The sequence below is a fragment of the Actinia tenebrosa genome, unplaced genomic scaffold, assembly GCF_029948245.1.
Source record: "Actinia tenebrosa isolate PJP-AT-01 unplaced genomic scaffold, QUT_ActTen_1.0 PGA_scaffold6__47_contigs__length_16458017, whole genome shotgun sequence".
Classification (NCBI taxonomy): Eukaryota; Metazoa; Cnidaria; class Anthozoa; order Actiniaria; family Actiniidae; genus Actinia; species Actinia tenebrosa.
Genome location: NW_028292583.1, coordinates 440,903 through 463,447, shown reverse-complemented (window position 1 = coordinate 463,447; position 22,545 = coordinate 440,903). Strand labels below are relative to the sequence as shown.

General features: G+C 37.3%; 1 protein-coding gene and 9 non-coding genes across 10 annotated transcripts in view; 2 read left to right on the top strand and 8 right to left on the bottom strand.

The window, feature by feature from the left end:
- Positions 1 to 22,545, bottom strand: part of LOC116289097 (kinesin-like protein KIF28) — a 27,757-nt gene extending 5,212 nt beyond the window's left edge. Inside the window, exons 1-20 of the mRNA XM_031695986.2 lie at positions 22,262 to 22,545; positions 20,802 to 20,996; positions 20,126 to 20,258; positions 17,468 to 17,547; positions 16,872 to 17,098; positions 16,073 to 16,180; positions 15,317 to 15,411; positions 14,444 to 14,479; positions 11,354 to 11,424; positions 10,086 to 10,146; positions 8,900 to 9,094; positions 8,669 to 8,715; positions 6,589 to 6,669; positions 6,144 to 6,246; positions 5,788 to 5,851; positions 5,485 to 5,613; positions 4,982 to 5,133; positions 1,369 to 1,454; positions 760 to 822; positions 35 to 253 (exon numbers count right to left, since the gene is read on the bottom strand). Of these exons, the coding sequence (XP_031551846.1) occupies positions 35 to 253; positions 760 to 822; positions 1,369 to 1,454; positions 4,982 to 5,133; positions 5,485 to 5,613; positions 5,788 to 5,851; positions 6,144 to 6,246; positions 6,589 to 6,669; positions 8,669 to 8,715; positions 8,900 to 9,094; positions 10,086 to 10,146; positions 11,354 to 11,424; positions 14,444 to 14,479; positions 15,317 to 15,411; positions 16,073 to 16,180; positions 16,872 to 17,098; positions 17,468 to 17,547; positions 20,126 to 20,258; positions 20,802 to 20,996; positions 22,262 to 22,303 (2,187 nt within the window). The 5' untranslated portion in view covers positions 22,304 to 22,545. The remainder of the gene's footprint in view (positions 1 to 34; positions 254 to 759; positions 823 to 1,368; positions 1,455 to 4,981; positions 5,134 to 5,484; positions 5,614 to 5,787; positions 5,852 to 6,143; positions 6,247 to 6,588; positions 6,670 to 8,668; positions 8,716 to 8,899; positions 9,095 to 10,085; positions 10,147 to 11,353; positions 11,425 to 14,443; positions 14,480 to 15,316; positions 15,412 to 16,072; positions 16,181 to 16,871; positions 17,099 to 17,467; positions 17,548 to 20,125; positions 20,259 to 20,801; positions 20,997 to 22,261) is intronic.
- On the bottom strand, positions 4,169 to 4,240 carry Trnah-gug (transfer RNA histidin (anticodon GUG)). Its single transcript has one exon. It is a non-coding gene; the product is annotated as a tRNA-His (tRNA).
- Trnae-uuc (transfer RNA glutamic acid (anticodon UUC)) lies at positions 7,536 to 7,607 on the bottom strand. The gene has a single exon. It is a non-coding gene; the product is annotated as a tRNA-Glu (tRNA).
- On the top strand, positions 7,928 to 7,999 carry Trnah-gug (transfer RNA histidin (anticodon GUG)). Its single transcript has one exon. It is a non-coding gene; the product is annotated as a tRNA-His (tRNA).
- On the top strand, positions 9,402 to 9,473 carry Trnah-gug (transfer RNA histidin (anticodon GUG)). The gene has a single exon. It is a non-coding gene; the product is annotated as a tRNA-His (tRNA).
- LOC116289110 (U5 spliceosomal RNA) lies at positions 11,588 to 11,705 on the bottom strand. The gene has a single exon (XR_004196291.1). It is a non-coding gene; the product is annotated as a U5 spliceosomal RNA (small nuclear RNA).
- LOC116289112 (U5 spliceosomal RNA) lies at positions 12,003 to 12,124 on the bottom strand. Its single transcript, XR_004196293.1, has one exon. It is a non-coding gene; the product is annotated as a U5 spliceosomal RNA (small nuclear RNA).
- On the bottom strand, positions 12,352 to 12,473 carry LOC116289113 (U5 spliceosomal RNA). The gene has a single exon (XR_004196294.1). It is a non-coding gene; the product is annotated as a U5 spliceosomal RNA (small nuclear RNA).
- Positions 12,995 to 13,116, bottom strand: LOC116289111 (U5 spliceosomal RNA). The gene has a single exon (XR_004196292.1). It is a non-coding gene; the product is annotated as a U5 spliceosomal RNA (small nuclear RNA).
- LOC116289114 (U5 spliceosomal RNA) lies at positions 14,022 to 14,143 on the bottom strand. The gene has a single exon (XR_004196295.1). It is a non-coding gene; the product is annotated as a U5 spliceosomal RNA (small nuclear RNA).

The following is a 22,545-nucleotide window of genomic DNA, read 5'->3' as shown; positions in this document are numbered from 1 at the left end:
ACACAAATTTGGTAAGATATGACGTCACTCTTACCACATATCCCAGGCTTTCCATTGGTACCTCGACACAGCCAATCAGAACTTCTACATCCGGGGTCTCGGTAAAGGGATCCTTTTCATCTGGTAGTGTCCAGTCCTCCCCTTCTTCGTAGTTACTGTACATCTCTTGCATCAGGTATTTCCTGTTGATGAACTTATTTTTGGGCCACAGCCATTCCAGTCCCGTGTCCAAGTTCTTCATCAGGACGTATGGCTACGATGAGATTGGAAATATTGAAAACTTATCGTCATGGAAACAAGAAACAAATACTGGTAGGAACTGTATCTAAATCAAAGTAGCATAACTATCACCATGGAAACAAGATATCACCATAGAAACAAGATATCACTATAGAAATAAGATAACACCATAGAAACAAGATATCACCATAGAAACAAGATATCACTACAGGAACAAGATATCACCATAGAAACAAGATATCCAATAAAAACAAGATGTCACCATAGAAACAAGAGATCACCATAGAAGCAAGATATCACCATAGAAACAAGATATCACCATAGAAACAAAATATCACCATAGAAACAAGATATCACCATAGAAACAAGATAACAACAAATATATGAAAATAAAAACTATAACCATAAAAACAACTGCAATAAGGAAAACGGAAAAACACTATATCAACAGCTAATATAACGACGTTATTAACCAAAGATCGCCATGGAAACGTGAAGAAATTAAAGAGAAAATGTTACCTCAGATTTTCCATCACATAGCCCACGTGCCTTAGCTGTCATGACGACGACCTCAAAAGAAACCTAAGAAAAGATACGCGTGATCAACAGCATATTATGAAAAATATAACCTATCCACAATAGACCAGTTTCGAATTCCAAATTACCGCTGTGTTCCTTGATTACAGACTCATTTGCACAGGGTTAGCCTCGCATCAGTGTTTAAATATTCACAAATACCAACGATAAAGTAAAGAATGCACAAGTTCAACAATACGAACACTTTAAAACTCGACGGACCTTGACTGGAACACCTGAATATTCTGCACAAACTCGAGGCTAACCCTGTGTAAATGAGTTTGTAATCAAGAAACACAGCGGTAATTTGGAATTCGAAACGGGTCTATTGCTCCCTTGTATCTTTATCTTGGGCTGATCTGTGGATTTGGCGGGAAATTGTCGCGCCAAAAGGCGCGCGCCCTAAAAAAAATCTGCGACCTTCGCTTTTTCCTTTTGCTCTACTCAGGTATGTTTCTCACTCATTCATTCAAAACACCTTAATTCCTTGAGCAGAGACCAAGTTATCTGCTTATGTATGTTACTTTAAACAGCTATTGAGCAGTTTCATACCTTTTTATCTAATTCCATACTGATAGCATTTGCTTCTTCTACCATTGGCACGAGGTCAACCAAGTCCTCTTGTAGTAGCATGGCATCTGGTTAAAATATCAAACAAAAATATTATAGAATAAATTATCTCCGTGGAAACCTTGGATACGTTCTGTCATTCTTGTGCCGTGTACTCCTAAATCTTAGGATGCGTATTTAGAAAAACAATAGAGCTATTACCATTATGACATATTAGAGCGAATTCGTATATCACACTTTAGCATGCTAATGAGGTCTGCTAATATTCAAATACAAAAACAATAATTAAAAAAGACACGAATTGGAAACACTGCACAACTGTTTGACGTTATAGGGAAATTAGAACATTTTATATCCATTATTTTATTAACAAAACATGAAAGTTTCAATTCATTCAAATAAATCATTCTACATTTCTTCGACGAATTTCTACAGTTTTTACTTGAAAAGTCTCTCTGTTTAGGGTTTTGTTTCGTTCTGATCACTGATGTATTTGTCTACTTTCAGAAAAAGCTGATTGACATTCTCCATCGTGCGCATAGCTTTTTCGTACATCTTTGCATGTGCGAGGTTAGCTTCTTTCGCTGTGTCTACTTTCCTCTTCTTCTTAGCAGAAGGTTCGATACTCTCGTCTTCGCTAGGAGATGAATCAGCAAAATTCTGATCCAGCCTTACCTTGAGGGCTGCAGCCCTTCTCTCATCTGGTGGCATTTTTCTTGAATATCTGGTTTGATTTGAAAATAGAAATTGTTTCTCCGTTCCAATCATGTCTCCTGACTCGGGGCCATAGGGCTGCTGCATAGCACTTTTTACTATGTATTGCATGCGTCTGGTCAGGGACTCGTCTGTTTGGGTTAAATACAGACAGGTTAACTACGTGTTGTGGCATGCTTGCTGCTACTCTCCAATTTTCTGTCGTGCTGTCAAGGCAACCTCTTTCCATCCTTTGCTGTTAAGAGTGTTGTAGCATTCAAGAACAACACTTTTTTCTTTCTCTCCAATTCCGACCCGACTTTTCTTGGAGGGAAATAAAATTCGTAATAAACAGCAAACTAAGTATGGTTGAGGGTTGATATCTAAAGCACCAACACAAAAGTTATATGTTTAGATACTGACCTGGCACGTTTGCTGAACAATTCATTGATTAGAAATTCGAAAGTAGTCAGCTGAGTGTAAATATGAATCCTCTTGCTCCGTACACAGCAAGCGCAAAATGTAAATTTATAGCGCACACGTGATGATTCACGTGCGAATGGCATGAAAAATGCCGTGTTTTATGTTGGAATGCGCATCTTCGCTCAGCAGTTCATGCAGCATGGATGAGCAGCAAGTCCGAGTAGTTCTTTTAAATATAGTCGCCTGGATATTGCTGTTTGTCGCCTTTATTAGGCCCATACCTCAACAAAATCTGTCTCCCTTACAACATCGTCTTTTTGAGAATTTTCACAGGAAAGTATATTTCGTGGTAGAGATGTGTTTTCTCTTATATCAAGGCAAGCGCACCTCTTCTGGCGGAACACTGGTGAAACTCCTGTGTCGTTTCTCAGACTTGCGAACGATATCCTCCCAACCTTGCAGGGCTTAAGATTAGACGGGCAACCCCGTGTACGCCAGAGGAGGAGACAAGGAGACGTAAATATTCTCATATAGACACTTTAACACTGTGGTTTGATATAGACCCTACGTCCGTTATCCGCATTATTTACAGAACGTTACCAGTAATGTGGAGATATTTTCAAAATCAAATCACCAGGCCAAACCTCGCGGAGTGGAGAAATCTAATGGGCAGCTGGCCAGAGTTACCAAATGCCGTCGGTGCTATAGATGCAACCCCGCATGAGATTTATTGCCCTCTGGCGGAGCCTCAACGACCATTTTACAGTGGCCATGGGCACTATCACTGCCTAAACACTCAATTTGTAATGGATAATGAGGGCCATATTCGCTTTCTTCAGGCTGGCTTCTTGGGTAGCACACATGAAGCGACTGCTTATAGGTTAATGCAGCCTATAGGGCCCGGTTTAGTCCTAGATTTACCGCCAGGTGTTAAACTGTTGGGCGACAGAGGTTATCCTGATGGAGGAGCTCTACTAACACCTAATCGTGCAGGACAGATGCCTCTGTTAAACCAAAGAGGGAGGAAACGTGCCAGAAAGTTCAACCGAGCTCTATCGAAAAGAAGAGTTAATATAGAGCATGTGTTTAAAGAGATAAAAACTTTTAAAGCGGTATCTCAGATATGGAGACACCCACGTTGGTTGCAGCCTATCTGTGTTGAATTTACAACATTTTTGGCTGAAAGACGCATACGGTTGTTCCAAAGACTGCACTGAGAACTACCCATATCCTCTGCACGGTAAAAGTGAAACAAAAGTGTTGATGATAGTGAAAGGAAACTTGAATCGTTGCAGCAAACTTTGGTCTACTCAACAAGCACGTAGCTTAAAACGGGTTGACTTTAATTTGCTTAGTAAATGTTTGAAGGAAAAACAACGCCTGTTATGTTTCTATTGTACTGAGCTGAAGTTCGACACAGAAATTGTGTTAATTTGAAAATATCTAAAGAGATTATTTAACGAATCGATAATTAAAACACTTATTTTGTTAGCATACATTTATATCATGATGTTTGGAGTTTGGAATGGTTAAGGTTTGTGGGAGTATTTGCAAGGATATATTTGGTTCGAAAACAGCTCATTTGAATATTAGCAAAATTCATTAGCATGTAAAAGTGCGATATACGAATTCGCTCTAATATAGCTATTCCTATCATAAAAAATATTGCCGTGACCAGGATTCGAACCTGGGTTATTGCGGCCACAACGCAATGTACTAACCACTATACGATCACGGCTGAACACCACCACGACCGGTGATGCTTGTTATTGTAGCGTTAGAGGTAGTGTTACCTTAAACAGATCTCTTTACCTTGGGCTTAATGTTTTTCCATTTCAAACCACGTGTCATTACTTAAAGTATTGTCTTATATATAACGGTTGCGCATGAGAAAAAAAACATGGAAAACAAGTCAAACAAAGAATCTTATTCTCAAGAAAATAACACGTGGTCTAAAACTTGAAAAAAATATTACGTCCAAGCTAAAGAGGTCTTATTTCATACTTTCCAATACAGTACCGTAAATTTCAAAATAATGCTTATTTTGGGCATTTTCTTCATCATTTTTCGTGTCAAATCCCTAGTCTAGCGGTTAGGATTCCTGGCTTTCACCCAGGCGGCCCGGGTTCGACTCCCGGTATGGGAACATTTTTTACATCTACATCTTCATCCGCGTCTATTTTCCCAATCCCCGTTAAAAGGGTGTGGATGGGGTTTAACAGTTAACTCACTGACAATTGGGCTAAAAATTAGTATTTAACTGAAAATAACCTAAAATTAACAGTTAACTGATATTTCCTTATTTTGGTTAACATTATAGTCAGTGTATGTGTTATTATTAACAGCTAACTGAAAATTGGTCTAAAAAATAGTCGTTAACTTACAATCATATAAGACATGATGAACAAAATAGATTTATACTCAAGCTAGTCCACAATGCACCGTGTTCGCTATTCCAAAAAAGGTTTATGGTACTTACCTCTGTTATCGTTCTCTTCCATCTCAAAGCCAGAGTTCTGTGCTATCTCCTCTTGTGCCATTTCATAAGTGATGGATTCTGGTTTGATGTTTGACTTTTCTGCTTGTTTTGGATGGTGGAAGACGTACAGATGATTGGAACCAAACATTACCCTGTGGGGAGGGGTGAGATGTGGTTTGTACTTGAAGAGGATTAAATATAGATAGACTCTTAACACTCGTCACATAACACTCACTCCCCTAAGTAACGCCACTACTCTTTAGGGGAGAAAGCGTTGCGTGACGACACTAATAGCTGCTGCGTAAAAAACTAGATGAAATATGGATGAACGGGATATTTTTCAGTAGAAAATAGCTCGTACATTTATCTCTTTCCTTCTTTCTTTGCTTCTTTTCTAATTATCTGTGAAGCTATCCTTTTCTTCACCCGCTAAGAGTGATAATTCCTATCTTTATTCACATATAGATTGCGTGACATCCATGAAAATAGTTGCGTGTCATTACCTGTCAAGGTGCTCTAGTTCTTCCTCCTCAGTGATTGGTTCCCCATTAACCAAGATTTTAGCATCCCCAATAGGATTGATAATCGTACGCCCATCCTTTGTGGTTACTTCGCAGTGTTCTTTCTCAATACTGAAGAGTCAAACACACCAAGCAAATTGAAAAACGTTATCGGCTCTGATTGGTCCATTTAAAAAAAAGTCGACCAATCAAGAATGATTATTTATGGATTTAAATATTGATGAAATATTTAACGCATATTTCGGAAATTATATATAGACAAACGATATTCCTTGCATGACTTACTTCAACCCAGCTAGTTGAATATCTGCTGGTGGATCGGCTTTCTTGTTACCAATCTTGACTTTACCTGGAAATACCACCAACATCCATCGATGATTAAAATGAAAATGAAGTAAATCCACCCCTACTCCCTCCCCTGTGTGTCATCTACTGACCCCTCCCCTCGAATTCTAAGGTGTGTGGCAAATACTAACTGTTGAAGAAAGACTGGTCACGATTTTGTGGTACATAGGATTGTGGGAGTGAATGGGACTGAGATACTTACCAGTCTCCCATGATTTTTGGAAATGGAATGAAAGGTTTTAGTAAAGTAGAATGTTATGACAGCCGCAAAGAAAGTTGTGATGATAATATTTTACCTTCCTTTAAGAGGTGTACAATCATTCCAGTCAGCTGAGAGTCTGCGTTCAAGTTCCAGAAGTGAGGCGTGGCCATGCGCTCTTTCCTCTTCGCCTCTTTGTCCTGGAGCAAATAAAAGAAATAATAATTTAATATAACAAGTAATAACTACAGCACACTGCAAGATCAGGATTTGTTGACTGGATGAGTATAGGTCACGCGCATATTTAGCGCCATATTAGGACGGACTCGCAAAATAGTGAAAAAAAATGGATTCCAAAGGAATTTACTCAATTTGACATGTTAAAATTTTGTATTCAGATTTGATTTACTTTACTCTCAGTATTCAGCCAATCAGAATCGGTGTATATACTCCTCGACCCGGAATTTAGCCAATCAGAGTCCATGTGTTGTATTGTACATATTTGAAAATGAGAGTGCTAAAGAGGATGAATCTTCACATACCACGGTTGCCTGCTGGGTCTCAGCCAGTTTATCTTCCCAGGTTTTATTCATTTCTTGAACTTCTTTCTCTGTGTCCGCCATCTTGGAAAGAAAAACAAAGATTTGAATTAGTCCTTCGACATAACTTGACTTGAAACGTTTTTAGTTGCTGTATACTTACCACTGCACACTGAATAGCACAGAGGATAAAACTAAGGTAGTATTACAATGATTATTATAGATTTATGGATATATTATAAGACAAAATACATCCACAAAAATATTCAAAATAAAGTTTTATCCACTTCTCCACCTTTTTTTAAATAAAATCTAGAATAACTTGTAAATATAAACTATTATGATTTTTTTATATTCATTTCTATTTAAAGTGTGTGAATAAATTGAATTGAATTGAACAATACAATAATGACAACGTTATTTGGTAATGTCATTTTTTCCAAAATCCCTTTTTACGTATAACTTTTTTATGTATGACAAAACTTTAAGGTTTTCGCCCAGATACGGGACCCAAAAATGTAAAGTAACAGTGTTTATAGCTAAATCCAAACATGTTGGTAAAAATGAATATTATCTTCAAACTGATAATAATAATTAATTTCCGGATAGGTAGATACAAAATTTTACCACAATTGTAAATTTTCTCGCGCGCTGATTGGTTAAAAAAACGTCGTAAATGAGAGGCCATACCAACAAATGGCGTCATGCAAGATTTCGTGCAGTCTATTTCCTAGAGTTTTGTGAGTTTTGTAGTAAAAAACAAATTTACGATGGTTGAGCGTGGTATGTCCTCTTATTTACCACGATATGACGCCAAACGTTGGTCAAAATTAGTTATGGACCCACTCGGCTTACGCCTCGTGAGTCCATAACATTTTGACCAACTTTTGACGTCATATCGTGGTAAATAAGAGGACATACCACGCTCAACCATCGTAAATTTGTTAATTTTCCCATACCGGGAGTCGAACCCGGGCCGCCTGGGTGAAAGCCAGGAATCCTAACCGCTAGACCATATGGGAAATCACAAGAATAGTTCGGGAAAAACAAATTGTTCAAAATAAGGAAAAAAGGATAATTGAAGCATACTTGTTTAGGAAAAAAGTCTTTATGAAACTCAGCAGGAAAAAATAGTGAGACGTATATATATAAAGACGTATTACAGTAAGTGTCGTATCATATAACAAGCGAATTATTCTCATATTTTACATTTAGAACGAAAAAACCAAGAAAATTCTAAAATACACTTAATTAGTTATGCTAATGACTTAGTTGATATTGACAATTAAAGAAAACCAGTAACAATAATTGCCCTCTTCATCACCTGTCGTTGTGGTGTTCGGCCGTGATCGTATAGTGGTTAGTACATTGCGTTGTGGCCGCAATAACCCAGGTTCGAATCCTGGTCACGGCACTTTCTTTTTTCTTGTAAGAAATTCAATAATTTTGTTTTTGATAACTGAACGATTTTTTTTGCGCAACAATTTTTCGAAATAAATTTATATTTTAACAAAACAAAGAAAAAATATAAATTATTTACAATTTTTTCAATCAACGGGTTCAAAATATTTTAAATCAAATTTTAAATAGTGCTAAAACTTAAAAATATTTCATTTTAAATAGAAATGAATAAGCAAGGAGGAATATTTTATCAATTATAAAACCACGAGGCTTAGATAAAAAAACTGGATCTATACGCTGTTCGACGTCCTGTTCAACTTGATGTTCTTAATAAACTGCGCATGCTCAAGACAGTGAAAACGTACAAGACCGAGGAGCTCTGGGTACGAGGCTCAAATCATTCGCGATTTTTTTAAAGCGAGCAAACAGCTGACACAAAACTAATATTTAATAATTTAGGATTATATTAACTAAATTACTTATAGGATTATTTTGACCTTAAATTTAAAGCTCGTGACAACCTCAAAGTTTGAAGACAACTCAGGCAATATTGTGTTCGCTTGAAATATCAACTGATTTCAAAACTTGGAATACTTCAAATTCGATGGCGTTACTTCTCGTTACCTTATAATATAACCAACTTTTTATCATAAGTTGTTAAATATCTCTCATACTAACTTACCGAAGCTCGGATATCTTCTTCGATTTCTTTTCGAAGTGCGTCCATTTCTGTGATAACATCAATATATTATTAATGATAATTGATAGTTATTAATAGTATAGGACATAGGTAATCACATGTTAACAAAGAGTGGATTTTCTGCCGCTGAATTCCGATTGGAATGTAGGAGTTGATTCTCAGTGTTGAGGGAGGAAAACCGGAGATTACTAAATGTTAAAGAAATATTTGTACCTTCTTTTGAAAGTTCAGGCTTATCATCGTCATCATCATCATCATCATCATCATCCAGGCTAATCTTCTGGCCAGACTCAGCCGCTTTCAGCATTTCAAGCAGTTTTTCATTTTGTTCTTTCAGCTCTCGTATCATTTTTTCTGTTGGGTCTTCATTGACGGTAGCAGTTGTTTTGATCTGTTTAGCTCGATCAGCTATCAAAAAAATCAAAACACATATAATGAACGAACAGTGGAACATAAATTTATGGCTAAACTTAAAGCTAATTAAGTATTTTTAATGTTAAATCTAATGTAAGATGCCTGAAAATACGTAAAGATATTGTCATAATTCAGTTTTAAGTGACACATCTGCGTGCATTCTCAAATACTGCATTATGTTTCGTTTCGTTTCTTTTAAAGAGTCTTAAAGATTTCATCACGGATGATATCCTTAAACGGGATATTAAACAAAACTGAACATGCTAGCTCTAATCATCATCACCTGTCGCTGTGGTGTTCAGCCGTGATCGTATAGTGGTTAGTACATTGCGTTGTGGCCGCAATAACCCAGGTTCGAATCCTGGTCACGGCAACACATTTTGTTGCCAGCTATTATGCGATATTGGGAACTTTTTTTCCCAGACAGTCTGTTCCTCCAGCAAAATATAGCCCTATTTCGAAAAACATTGTCGTTCCGAGATGTAAAATTAGTTAAATTATATTTTTTCTGGTTCAAATACTAAAAAATCACATTTCTACTCTCAAAAATCATGCCCCATGTACCATCCAATCTAAATAGAGAGAGAAAATACTGAGGGGAAACCAAGAGCTCGTGTCAGTAAACTAATCCCAGGCAGCATTCAGTTAAAACTGGGAAAAACGCTTTGGATGAGATTGCTTTACTTATTTCAGAGTCTCTGGAGCTGGGGTAGCTGTAGAGACAATAGAGACCTTCTATCACGACGTTCTTACTTGCACGGCAAACCTCACACTGCAGTTCAATGTCAGGCTTTTTCCGTCAAACTTTTGCGGGGATTTAGCAAGGCATTATAACGAAGTTGTTGCTGGGAAAGCCGCCATATTGAATTTCATTGATTCTGAGTGTTTCTCCGTGTTTGTATGCGGACGTGTTTATGGCCCTAGCGTTTAGCGGTAAAACCTGATGCCAAAGGTCTCTGGAAATTTTCTCTGTTTGTTGACTCACCATATCTAAGAGTGGAAAGAGTCTCGTCATAGTTGATGTCAGCTGGACTAATGGCGGCAATCTGGTATTATAAAACAATGCACACAACGTAAGCAAATGTGAAAGGACCTGATCATGGAAAGATCTTCTCTAATACTTCAAAGTTACTAACGTAGAACAATTATTGTGAAAAAGAAAGGAGAGCCAGTAGGGTTGATGGAATATCCAAATGATCAATACACCAGGCAAACATGTGTCGGAAAAACACAAAGACGTGGCGGCCATGTTGGTAAAAAAAATGAGACGCTAATACACAAAAACTTTTAATTTGAACAACAATATGGCCGTCATGGCATGTATTCGACCAAGAAACCAAGTAATGACGGCCATGTTGGTGTACTCAACAAAAGTAGTGAACGAGTGTTTGAGGTACACATAAGAATTCAAAGACACGCCCGCCATGTTGGTAACCATAGACGATAGCGAGAAGTCTTTTGTTAATAAGGTTGCATGTACATGCGGCATGTACATGCGGTACAAGGCCCTTACAGACGGTCCCGGCAATCGTGCAACATTCAGTCAACTTTTATCTACACAATGCTGTGTCCTGAAAAATAGACATGACATACGAACTAGACAAATTATCTGACGTTTCCAATAATTTGACGAAAACTTGTGGAAAATGTGTAAATGCACAAGTGTAGTTCCGACAAATGTTGGCTGAATGTCTGAGAACCATGTCAAACGATGCGAACATTTTTAGAATAATAGAAATGTTGGTGTGACGTCGGGGAAATCTGGAAAGTTTATTCGAATTAGTCAAACTTGACCCAACGAGGGCTAAGAATCCATGGCGGCAAAAGAATCAAACAAGAAATCTCTTATAACAGATACAAACATGGCGGCCTTAACGTCATATTCCTACGACTAAGAATTCGAAGCGGCCATGTTTGTGTGCTAAGCAAAAGTATCAAACAAGAAATCTTTTTTGACAGATAACCCGACATGGCGGCCATGACGTCACATCAGTGACCATGGCGGTCATGTCTGTGTGCAGCCATGACATCGGCTACATAAGAATACGAAGACACGGTCGCCATGTTGGTGACAATAAACTAATTTCGTTAACAGAACAGCGGCATGGCGACCATGAAGTCACATCTTTATAACGCTAACTAAAACGTTTTATACCAACATGGCAGCGTTACTAACACACCCAACAATCAACCCAGAACTCTCCTCATCCAATCAGAAGTACGTCCACCAGCATCATTAACTACTTCACTTACCATAGCTGTCTTACTGTTGCCTGCCAGAGCATTCTTCAAAAGCCTCGTCAGAACGGAGTCTCTGTAAGGAACTGAAAATACAAATCACTTGTTTGAAGAAAATGAATCTTGAAAATGCCCGACTTAACTGATTAATACTTCCAAACTTTGTTACATTTCAAAAAATTTTTACTTTGTTTTAGTTCTAATGAATTACGCTATCTTTGACTAAAGATACCGGTAAATATTTTCTTATTTCCCACTAAGGCAGGGCAACAAAAAATTGCCTATAGACTCATTGAGTTGTTTCCCTCCACGGAAATCTTTAGTAAAAGGCGAAAGATTTATACGATTTGAAGGGAAACCAGAGTAATAATAAAGGTTACGGAAGCGACCGGTACAGCTAATTATTTCTACCGCGTGTGGGATGTGCTGTGTTAAATCATGCGCAAACGTTTGCGCTCACAAAAGTAAAGAACATGAAGCTTAAATTTCACGCATGCGTAGGTCAGTTATAACTAACAAAATATATTTTTGACAATGGACTAGAGTGCACTCTAGCTTGACCTAACTAAATCTGTTTGGTTAAATGTGCATTACTATTTCTTTATGTGATATACGTTAAGTTTTTGTCGGTTTTTTTCATTCAAATTCTCTTTTTTTAAAGATTAGCCCCGCCACTAAGGCAGGGCAACAAAAAATTGGCCTATAGACTCATTGAGTTGTTACCCTCCACGGAAATCTTTAGTAAAAGGCGAAAGATTTATACGATTTGAAGGCAAACCAGAGTAACGAAATATAGGCTCAGAAGCGACCGCTACAGTTAATTGTTTCTACTGCGTGTGGGATGTGCCGTAATAAATCATGCGTAAATTTTTGCGCTGGCAAAAGTAAAGAATATGAAGCTTAAATTTCACGCATGCGTAGGTCAGTTATAATCTGTTTTGGTGATATGTTTGTATTACTATTAAAATATGTAATATACGTAAACGCTTGTTATTCAATTTCTATTTAAGATTAGCCCCGCCACTACGGCAGGGCAACAAAAAATTAGCCTATAGACTCATTGAGTTGTTCCCCTCCACAGAAATCTTTAGTAAAAGGCGAAAGATTTATACGATCTGAAGGGAAACCAGAGTGGCGAAAATGAGTGTCCAGAAATAACAGGTATCACAGAAACATTTTACTAAGTGTGGGATGCTTTACGTTACATTTCACTAGTGCGCATGACGGGAAATGCATATGTACTGCACTTAAACACAATAAATAGTTATACACACAGAAAGAATCGAAAGGTTTGAAGTCTAATAGAAAATCTTTGAGAGGCAAAACTTTAAACACTTCTTTATAGCCCAAAATATTCCAATGACAATCGAACTATGAGTTACTTCTTTAAAATAAAAACCTTGTCGTCAAAAAAGATGCGCAAAAGGATCTCACAATAGATGCGTAACGACAACGCAAAGCTTAAAAACTATGAAAAAGAAAACAAAATCGAGTTCTGCTCAACTATGTGACATGAGTTTCGTGTAAAGAATTTGTTATTTTCCGTAAAAGATGATTATAGAAGACAAGTGTAAGAAAGAATTTCGAAAACGTATTTTGTAAAAAATATCAACAGAGTACTATAAAATATAACAATTTAAATTTCCTTGAAATGAATGCCCCGCCACTAAGGCAGTGCAGCAAAAAATTAGTCTACAGACTCATTGAGTTGTTCCCCTCCACGGAAATCTTTAGTAAAAGGCGAAAGATTTATACGATTTGAAGGGAAACCAGAGTAACGAAATAGAGGTTCAGAAGCGACCGCTACAACTAATTGTTCTTACTGCGTGTGGGATGTGCTGTGTTAAATCATGCACAAACGTTTGCGCTGGCAAAAGTAAAGCATATGAAGTCTAAATTTCACGCATGCGTAGGCCAGTCATAACCAAAGAAAAAAGTATTTTGGACAATGGACTAACTTAGCCTAACTAAGGCCCCGTCCACACTATGCCGGATAAATTTGAATCCGAATTTTTATATATTCGGTTAGGCCTATCGTCCACACTAGTCCGGGCGATTCCGGAACAATTCTTTACCGAAAACTAATTTTTTCGAATACGGTCTACAGAGTGGAAAAATTTGAAAACGCTGGCTAGCCGTATTAGTGTGGACGGAGAACATTTCGTATCCAAAATTTTTGGAATACGATGACGTCATGATTGTCATGGGAACATGGCGGGAAGGTAAAAATTCACCGCACGCTCATTTTTAGCTTCGATGCACATACTCAGATGAGCAATGAAGCGTTTTTGCCGCCTCTGATCGGATTAGTGTGGACGCGAAACATTTTATCCGTTTTCATGTGTGGACGGAAAACGTTTTTTTCGCTTTCGGTGTGAAAGTTGCGGATTCAAATTTATCCGGCATAGTGTCGGCGGGGCCTAAACCTGTTTGGTTAAATCTGTATTACCATTTGTATATGTAATATATGTTAAGAGTTTGTCAGGTTTTTTCATTCAAATTCTCTTTTTTTAAGATTTTTTAAGTTCAGAAGTGACCGGTACAGCTAATTGTTTCTACCGCGTACGTGCTGTGTTAAATCATGCGCAAACTTTTGCGCTTGCAAAAGTAAAGCATATGAAGCTTATGAAGCTTGTATATGTGATGTATGTAAACGTTTGTTATTCAATTTCTCTTTAACATTAGCCCCGCCACTAAGGCAGGGCAACAAAAAATTAGTCTATAGACTCATTGACTTGTTCCCCTCCACGGAAATCTTTAGTAAAAGTCGAAAGATTTATACGGTCTGAAGGGAAACTAGAGTGACCTAAAATTGTTCAAGAGACGTGGACTATCATAACCACATAGTACTACGTTTGGGATGCTTAGTGTGAACTTATTCATGGCTTCTTGTAAGTGCGCTTGACACAATTTACGTTACTACCACAAAATAACCACAAGATATATCATACTAAAATTAACAATTTTAAAATTTGGTCGGTTGTGTATTTTCTTTGCTAGTTTTAGATGCGAAATATATGGTAACTGTTTTGGAGGACGATGAGGTGGAAAGAAAGAAAGAAACTTATTCTACTTTTTACGATGAATGGACCACACACTACTTACCTCGTATGGCTTTTCCATTCGCTTTATCAACGAGAGCTGAAAGTCCAAGGAAAGAAGATCATCATCATCATCATCATCATCATCATCATCATCATCATCATCATGTATCATCATCAAGTAAATAAAAAAGTCGTGCAATTTTTTTGCTTGCTAGCTTTCAACTGTGCTGAAGTTTCGGACGTTCGTCTTTCGTGTTTACTCCGAAAAGAGCGTCCAAAAATTTTCTTTGTTTTTCACTTACAACACACAGTCATTATCATGTATCATCATCGTATATCATGGCCATCATCATCATAATATACAATCAACATTATTGTTACATCATGGAAATCCTGCGTGGAACAACACATCAAAAGTAGAACTTGATGATGGTACAGACCGTTTTCTCAAGGTTGCGTGCGCATCCAAGGAACTTGACAATCTCGTACCCAGAGCCTGCGTTTCTTCTGGCTTGCGGCGAAGAACGAAGGCTCTGGCATAATCCATATTTTGGCGCATGCGCAATTTTTTTATTTTTTTATTTTTTGATAAGAATTCATAAAGTTGATTATTCTCTTATTAAAAGATAAAACTGTCTCCTCAATTTTATTGAATTTGCGTTTCTCAATTTTGTGGCCCGTCAAGTTGGATGCGCACGCAACCTTGAGAAAACGGTCTGTAAGCCTTTTCATAGTTTAAGAATCGATTCCAATGCGCATGCGATTTTATCCCGAATTTCTCATCTTCTTTTGTTTAATTAAGAACAAAAGAAGGTTTAGACAAAAAAAGGTGAGAAATTCGGGATAAAATCGCATGCGCAGTGGAATCGATTTTTAAACTATGAAAAGGCTTATTAGTAGCGAATCAATTATACCACAGCAAGCCCGCTTTTACCTGATATAACGTTGCCAAGGGCCGAGAGAGACTGGTTAATAGCTGCCCCTTCTTTTAATCGGTCCCCAGTTGCTCCAGTAGATTCTGCTCTCTCGCTACGATACAATACGATAAGTAATATTTAGAGTGAAGGGTATAGTGAGATAGGTGTATAATCATCAACTTAACAAGATATCAAGTTTTTATCGAACCCAACTTTAATGCTTTACCGCCCGCTCTAAAGTTAACTCACTTGCTCAGTAATCTTAGAGCACATTTTTCATAATTTTTAAATATTTTTAGATGTTGTATATTTTTATTTTTCAATTAAATGCATGGTATTTTATCTCTATTTTTTATTATATTTTAGCGCATATATTTGTATTTTAATTGATAGTTATAGGCAGGGTCTCTTTGAAAAGCTCTACGGAGATATGGGCATCCTGAATAAATATCATTAGTATTTTTACACAAGTGAATATAATAAATCCGGCGCGCTCATTGGTCATAATTTACGTCTTATGCTGTTATACTCACCTACAAGTGAATATAACGCGCGCACGCGAACGCTTCGTTTGTCGATTTGTGCTGCTTGCAATTGCAGAGGTAAATAGAATGTGAAACGAAAAAAACTCTCTCCTTTATTTATTAAATTCACTTGTGTTAAAGATACTAAAACAACTATTCGCCTCAGGCTCAGTGAATATATTTCACTTTAACCCTGAAATAACCTCACGATAGACTGAGGACCATAGTCGTCATTGAACGGGTTCATACCTGCCTGCCAGATCCACGAGGTTGATAAGAGATGTTTTAGCAGTTTCCTCTCCAGCGGGATTCTTTGTCTTCTGAACAAATGTCACTCCTACGATAGTATGCGCACGACTAAAAGACCAGTAAATATCATGAACAAACCAAACATACGGCACTCTGATTGGTTATAATAGATTATAAATCATATTTTCTGATTGGCTATGGGCGTGTGGTTTATACAATGGTATGCGCACGACTAAAAAGACCAGTAAATATCATGAACAAACCAAACATACGGCACTCTGATTGGTTATAATAGATTATAAATCATACTTTCTGATTGGCTATGGGCGTGTGGTTTATACAATGGTATGCGCACGACTAAAAAGACCAGTAAATATGAGAACAAACCAAACATACGGCATTCTGATTGGTTATAATAGATTATAAATCATACTTTCTGATTGGCTATGGGCTATGATTTATTGAGAACATTCAGCACACGCGCGTTTCTACTTCTTTAATACTAGAAAATATATTTTTCTCTCATCGCGTTAAAACTGGGGTAAGTCAAAACTCAAATATTTACACCATAAATAACTCGAAATGACGTCATCACGACATTGAAAAATGTAAAAAAAGATCATTTCACCACTTTCGAAATGACGCTATTGAACTGATATCATAACACAATTAAAACAATTACTTCAAATACACATCGTTACTTGAAATGACTTTTTCAATCTTATCCTCGAAATGACTTCATATATTAAAATGACGTCATCTATGTACACTGAGTTAACAAGAGATGTCATATTCGTACCTGCTAGTGGCGTTCATCTTTGTAGCAGCAACAGTCCTATTCTGTGTTCCTTCCTCCATTTTGTCCTCGATGTGTTCATAGGAACTGACAGCCACAGTCTTGAGTCCTTCAGCGTAGAAGCCTTTCTTTGGGTGCTGACGTACCCTCAACCCACCCTTCTTATTGGACGCTGGGTTCAGAAGATCTCGGACTTGCTCGTTGTAGATCTCTAACATGCTGAACATTACCTGAGACATAGATCACCTAGCATAAGGGAATCTACTATGATGATTGAATACCCCCTACTCCTCCCCCGATGAAGAAAATTTACCTGCTATATGATGGTTGGGTGTTAGGACGGGATGTATGTAACCATTGAGAATTATCCCCCTACTCCTCCCCTCACGAAGAAAATTTACCTGCTATATGATAGTTGGGAGTTAGGACGGGATTTATGTAACCATTGAGAATTATCCCCCTACTCCTCCCCTCACGAAGAAAATTTAATTGTTTATGATAGTTGGGTGTTAGGACGGGATGTATGTAACCATTGAGAATCATCCCCCTACTCCTCCCCCCATAGTCCCCCCGCGGTGAAGCAAGGGTGTTATGTATACCTCGTACTGTGCCGTTTCTCCTTCGTCTTTCTTTTTCTGGATTCCTTTGAATAATTCATCGCAAAATATCGGTACAATTCCTAAATAAAAAAAATAAAAAAACATGTTTTAACCACTTTATTAAATTAAAATATGAATGTGTTTTTTGGTTGATAATAAGGTCGATCCTCTTTGAGATATTTGTTTAGATTTTGCTTCATCATCACAAATTCAACCAGAAGAAACCAGGGGAGCTTTTCTTTTACCCGAAAAAAACCCAAATTCCGGTTGAAAAAAAAAGATATGAGTCATCCCGATGGGAAAGTTCCAGAAAACTCGGCCTTCCGATTGAAGTAATCCACTTTTCCCGCTCTTTTTGGTTCTTCTGGTAGACGCGTGTACCGCGTGTAGTCAGAATTCAAAGTAAACGTTTCCCGCTCTTTTCTTATACCATTAGCAAACACATTTCTAACCGGGTAGATTGGTTTAAAATGGTAAGCGCCCCAGGAACTAATTCAGAATGAAAAGACCAAAGTCAAAACAAAAGTGCGTACTAGACACAACGAATTGCAGCGGAAGAGCTCGTGAGCACGTATTGGACTAGCTTATTTTTCATATGAAATATCCAGCTATGGTAGGTTTCATTACTTTGCGGTTTGAAATCAGAATTGTGGTCAGAAGAACTATTTCTTACTGCATCGAGCATGCGCAGTAAGAAGTAATGCTTAAACGCGCATGTGTAATTAGGCTCCCTCAACCTTCCAAGGATATTGGTTTTTACTCGTTTCTTATCATTTCTTGATAATATAAGGACCATACTTCCAGACATCGAGTGCTGAACCGTCGTATGGCAGCGCGAAGCATTTACGGCTACGCCGGAGATTTCGACCCCGACACCGCTATCCCTGGATTTACAGACTGATCAGGAAGCTCGGCCGAAACCTAAGGGAGAGGTTAGTCGGCCCCTAGACCATAGATGATTAACCCCTTGCTATGACCAGCATACCCAATATTTCGATTTTGCCGCAGATGCTTAAGCACCGATGATTACCCCATTCCATGTGGGATGCGTTTTGAAAAGCTCGCTGAAACATACACGCATTTTACACAGCCGTGGTGCAGAAAATGAAAATTTAAATTAAATGAGGTCAGGAAATTGTTTAACAGTTATCTTGCGCAATCTCGAAGAAATCGAACTTGAATTTCTGGTTTGAAATGCTGCGCATACGTAGGAAACGTTCACTCACAAAGATGTTACTCAACATAATTTCTTGATATTTTCTCCAATTTTTGTCAATATAATATTTACTTGTATTTGTATTGTCACTTTGTTACTGTCTACCACCCAATACATGCATCAAGAGTTCCGCGCTATAGCTCTAAGCTAAGTAAAAATTGCTATATTTCAATTGTGATGGTAAAAGGGTAAATTTTACGCCGTGAAAAGATGAAAAAACTTACTGACGTTTCGGACGTTATTCCTTCGTCGGAGTTAAAAACAGTAAGTTTTTTCATCTTTTCACGGTGTATAATTTACCCTTTTATCATTACTGTTTCATTAGAAACATCGACGCAGCTCACACTAGTTCTTAGCTAGTTATCTCTTCTTATATTTCAAAACTTATCTAGGGATTGTATTTGTATTTTTCTTATCAAGACCATTCGCATTAGATAATCAAGTCAGAACAAGTAGCATTAAGCTAATTCCAAAATATACCAAAATATAGCAATTTTTAAGACCCACAATCCCACTTTTTGTTCCCTTGCGGCATGCGCTTAGAGCAGTAGCGCGTAACTCTTAATGTGTGTACCACCCAAACGTTTTACCCAGTCTCTTCACAATAAATCAAACCACGAGCTCCCTCGTATTTCTCAAGGTTACTTCGTATTCTGTCAAACAATATTTTAAAAAGACGATTGTGGAAAAGCATGTGATCTGGAACAGGAGGGAATTGTGCCCAAGGTGAAGAGTCTTAAAATAAAAGTTAATCGATTTGTTTGCCTCGACTCACCGACGCCTAATTATGTCATATTGCTTTTTTTGATTAAGCCCGAAAGGAAGGGAATCATAGCTGTTTGTGATCAAGTTCATAATTAGCATTCGATCTATAATATTTGTTATCGATTGGCGCATGTACCTTCGCTTTATAGCCCGTGCAAGTTCGAGTGAATAGATTGCAGTCGTTTTTCTTTCCTTCCTTCCTTCCTTCCTTTTTTTGTCTGTTTGTTTGTTTGTTTATTTCTTTATTTATCTCTCTCTCTCTCTCTCTCTCTTTCTTTCTTCCTTCCTTCCTTCCTTCCTTCCTTCCTTTCTTTCTTTCTTTCTTTCTTCCTTCCTTCCTTTCTTTCTTCCGTACATTTATTTATCTTATTCACCTACTTACTCATTTATATTTCTTTCTTAGTTCCTATCTATCCTTTCATCTTTCCTAGAAGAGCCTAGAAAAGCGCAATTGCAGATTTCGCTTCACCAAGCTTTCGTCACAATCATCCATAATAATGCGTCCGCTTCTGGCCGCTAGCAGTACTGACATGTACTAACGACGGTATACGACGGCGACGGTAATGCTGATTTCATGCATGCTAATTGTTTTAAATCATGATACCGTGACAGTGACTACGTTTTTCGCATTTAAGAACGTATATTATAAAGTGTACTAAAGATATAATGGCAAGTACCTCTGTTGACTCCGTACCCAACGATAGACCAGGATTTGCCCGAGCCAGTCTGACCATAAGCAAACAGGGTACTGTTGTATCCATCCCATGCATTCTGAAGAACTGATTGTCCAACATCGTCATACACACGTCTCTGGAAAATAATCCGAACCCAGACCCAAACGATGAGATGCAAGTACACTAATGTCACTACTGTCACGACCACTACACCACCCTTGATTCCCATAGACAACAATTCTGTTTGTGTTTCATGTTTGTGTTTCATGAAGCAGGAAGGGGAGGCTAATATTTCAAAATCTCTTTGAATAAATCAAAAGTAGTGGCAAAATTATTGGTGGGGCTATAGCTCCTCAGCCCCCTAGCTCTGCGGTCCCTGTATGAAGGCATTGTGTAACATTATCATTGTATATCCAAATATATTTATGCTCACTGGATGGCCCATTCATTCCTTAGAGGGGTGGATTTTGGGGGGTATTTTCAACTGGATGGACAGAAGACAAACAAGAGACTGTGGTTGAATCCAAGTCGTGACTGTGTGCATGTGTGTGTGTTAAGGGGTTGGGGGTAGGGTTCAAAACATGTGCTCAAAAAAATTAGGGTTCTGACAAAGATGTGCTTGATGTATAGTGATTGCAACACCCTCCTGCCAATCCCCGACGTTTTTAAAGTAACTGACCTGATCGGCATAGTAAGGTGCAACTCCTCCAAGATACCCAGTGTCATCTTCTTTAAACCCATCATGTGACCAATAGCTATAATCAAAAGAAAAGCTTCTTGGCTCTTCGCTTGGATCTTCAGGATTGATTAGCTTGGTGGTGTTGCCAGACATCTCAACAATGAGGGTTGCATTCCTCGCTCTTTCTCTTTTATTGTGTGAAAGGTTAAGAAAAACAATAATGGTGATAGAAGCACTGATGACTGATGTATGTTTGAGGATGATGTGAAAGCTGAATATATTATGCATAATTATTGACAAGGATGATTATAAATGATGATGATGAAACATGTGATGATGACGATGATGACGGTGATCATGATGTATGATACATGATGATGATAATACATCATAAGATGAAGACAATGATGATGGTGATCATGACAATACATGATGATGATGATACATGATGAAATGAAGATGATTATTATTATTTTTTTATTATTATATATTATGATGATGATGAGGATAATAGTAAATAGAATTGACTGAACAAAAGGCTAGGTGAAATAATGAAGCCATTTAGATATTTTTCTTCAAAATCAAAAATCAAGTGCTAAAAAAAAGGAAAAATATTGAACTTGAAAACATTCAATCTATAAATATACCTATACTGGCTACTTAAATTAAGATTTCAAGATGTGTTGTATTTCAAGAGGAAGTTGACCTTTTTATACGAATGTTTATTAGCCCTGCAGGTATTAATTGACTTAAAAAGATTAGTGGCTTCCTGAAAATATTGAATGAATTTACCCTGAAGTAAGATTACGTTGTAGCAATCATGGGACATAATTATCAATATGAACAACATTTGATTATAAAGACAAATTAACCCCAACTTTTTATATTGGTTTTTTGAAAAAGAGCAATACAAATAGGAATAGAATTTAGGAATTAAAAAAATAAACTGGAAAGAAAGCAGAGAAAGAAGAAAAGTGAAATATTTTTGCAATGCATTTTTTACCACAGAAAAAAATATTTAGAAAAAATAAAAAATAGAAATCTAACATATTTCCATGCTTTACGCGATAAAGTATATATATACAGGTAAACATATTCTTTAAGCATATAATTATTTTATATTCAAATTTCAAATCTCTCAATTAATCAATCAAATTAATTAACTTCATTGACTTTATTTTGAAGAATTGTGTCCTAATCTTACGCGATACTTGAACCTTAGGCTCCCAAGAGTCTCTAAGACAATCATAACGACCGAGAGTTTAGCTTTAAATCCCTAAAAACAGTTACATATTGGAAAAAAATATATGTGCCCTGGCCTAAAGTATCATCACTGCGACATCACTGCTACACACATTCTATGTAAGCTTATATTCTTAACAACAATGAAATAATATTATTGGAATTATTTCTGCGTTATAATATACAAATAATATGAAGGAGACAGCTTTAAAGGATATAAATGGTCGAACACGGACAGCGACCTTTACGTTTTCTGCCATCTTTTAACTCGTAAATTAACGATGATTTATAGTGTCTCAGCTTGATTGCTTGCTTGTCAACCAGTGAAAGTATAAGACTCCAGTATTTTCTTGATGACCAGAAGCGATATTTCTTTTCGAATATCAATTTTCCTGTGCGATCTTAGGAATCAAGTTGAATATTAACCGTATACGGTGTTTTTTGAAGAAGATTAGTGGAAATAATAGGCCTTGAGAAATAATAACCTTGTTGCTATGACTGA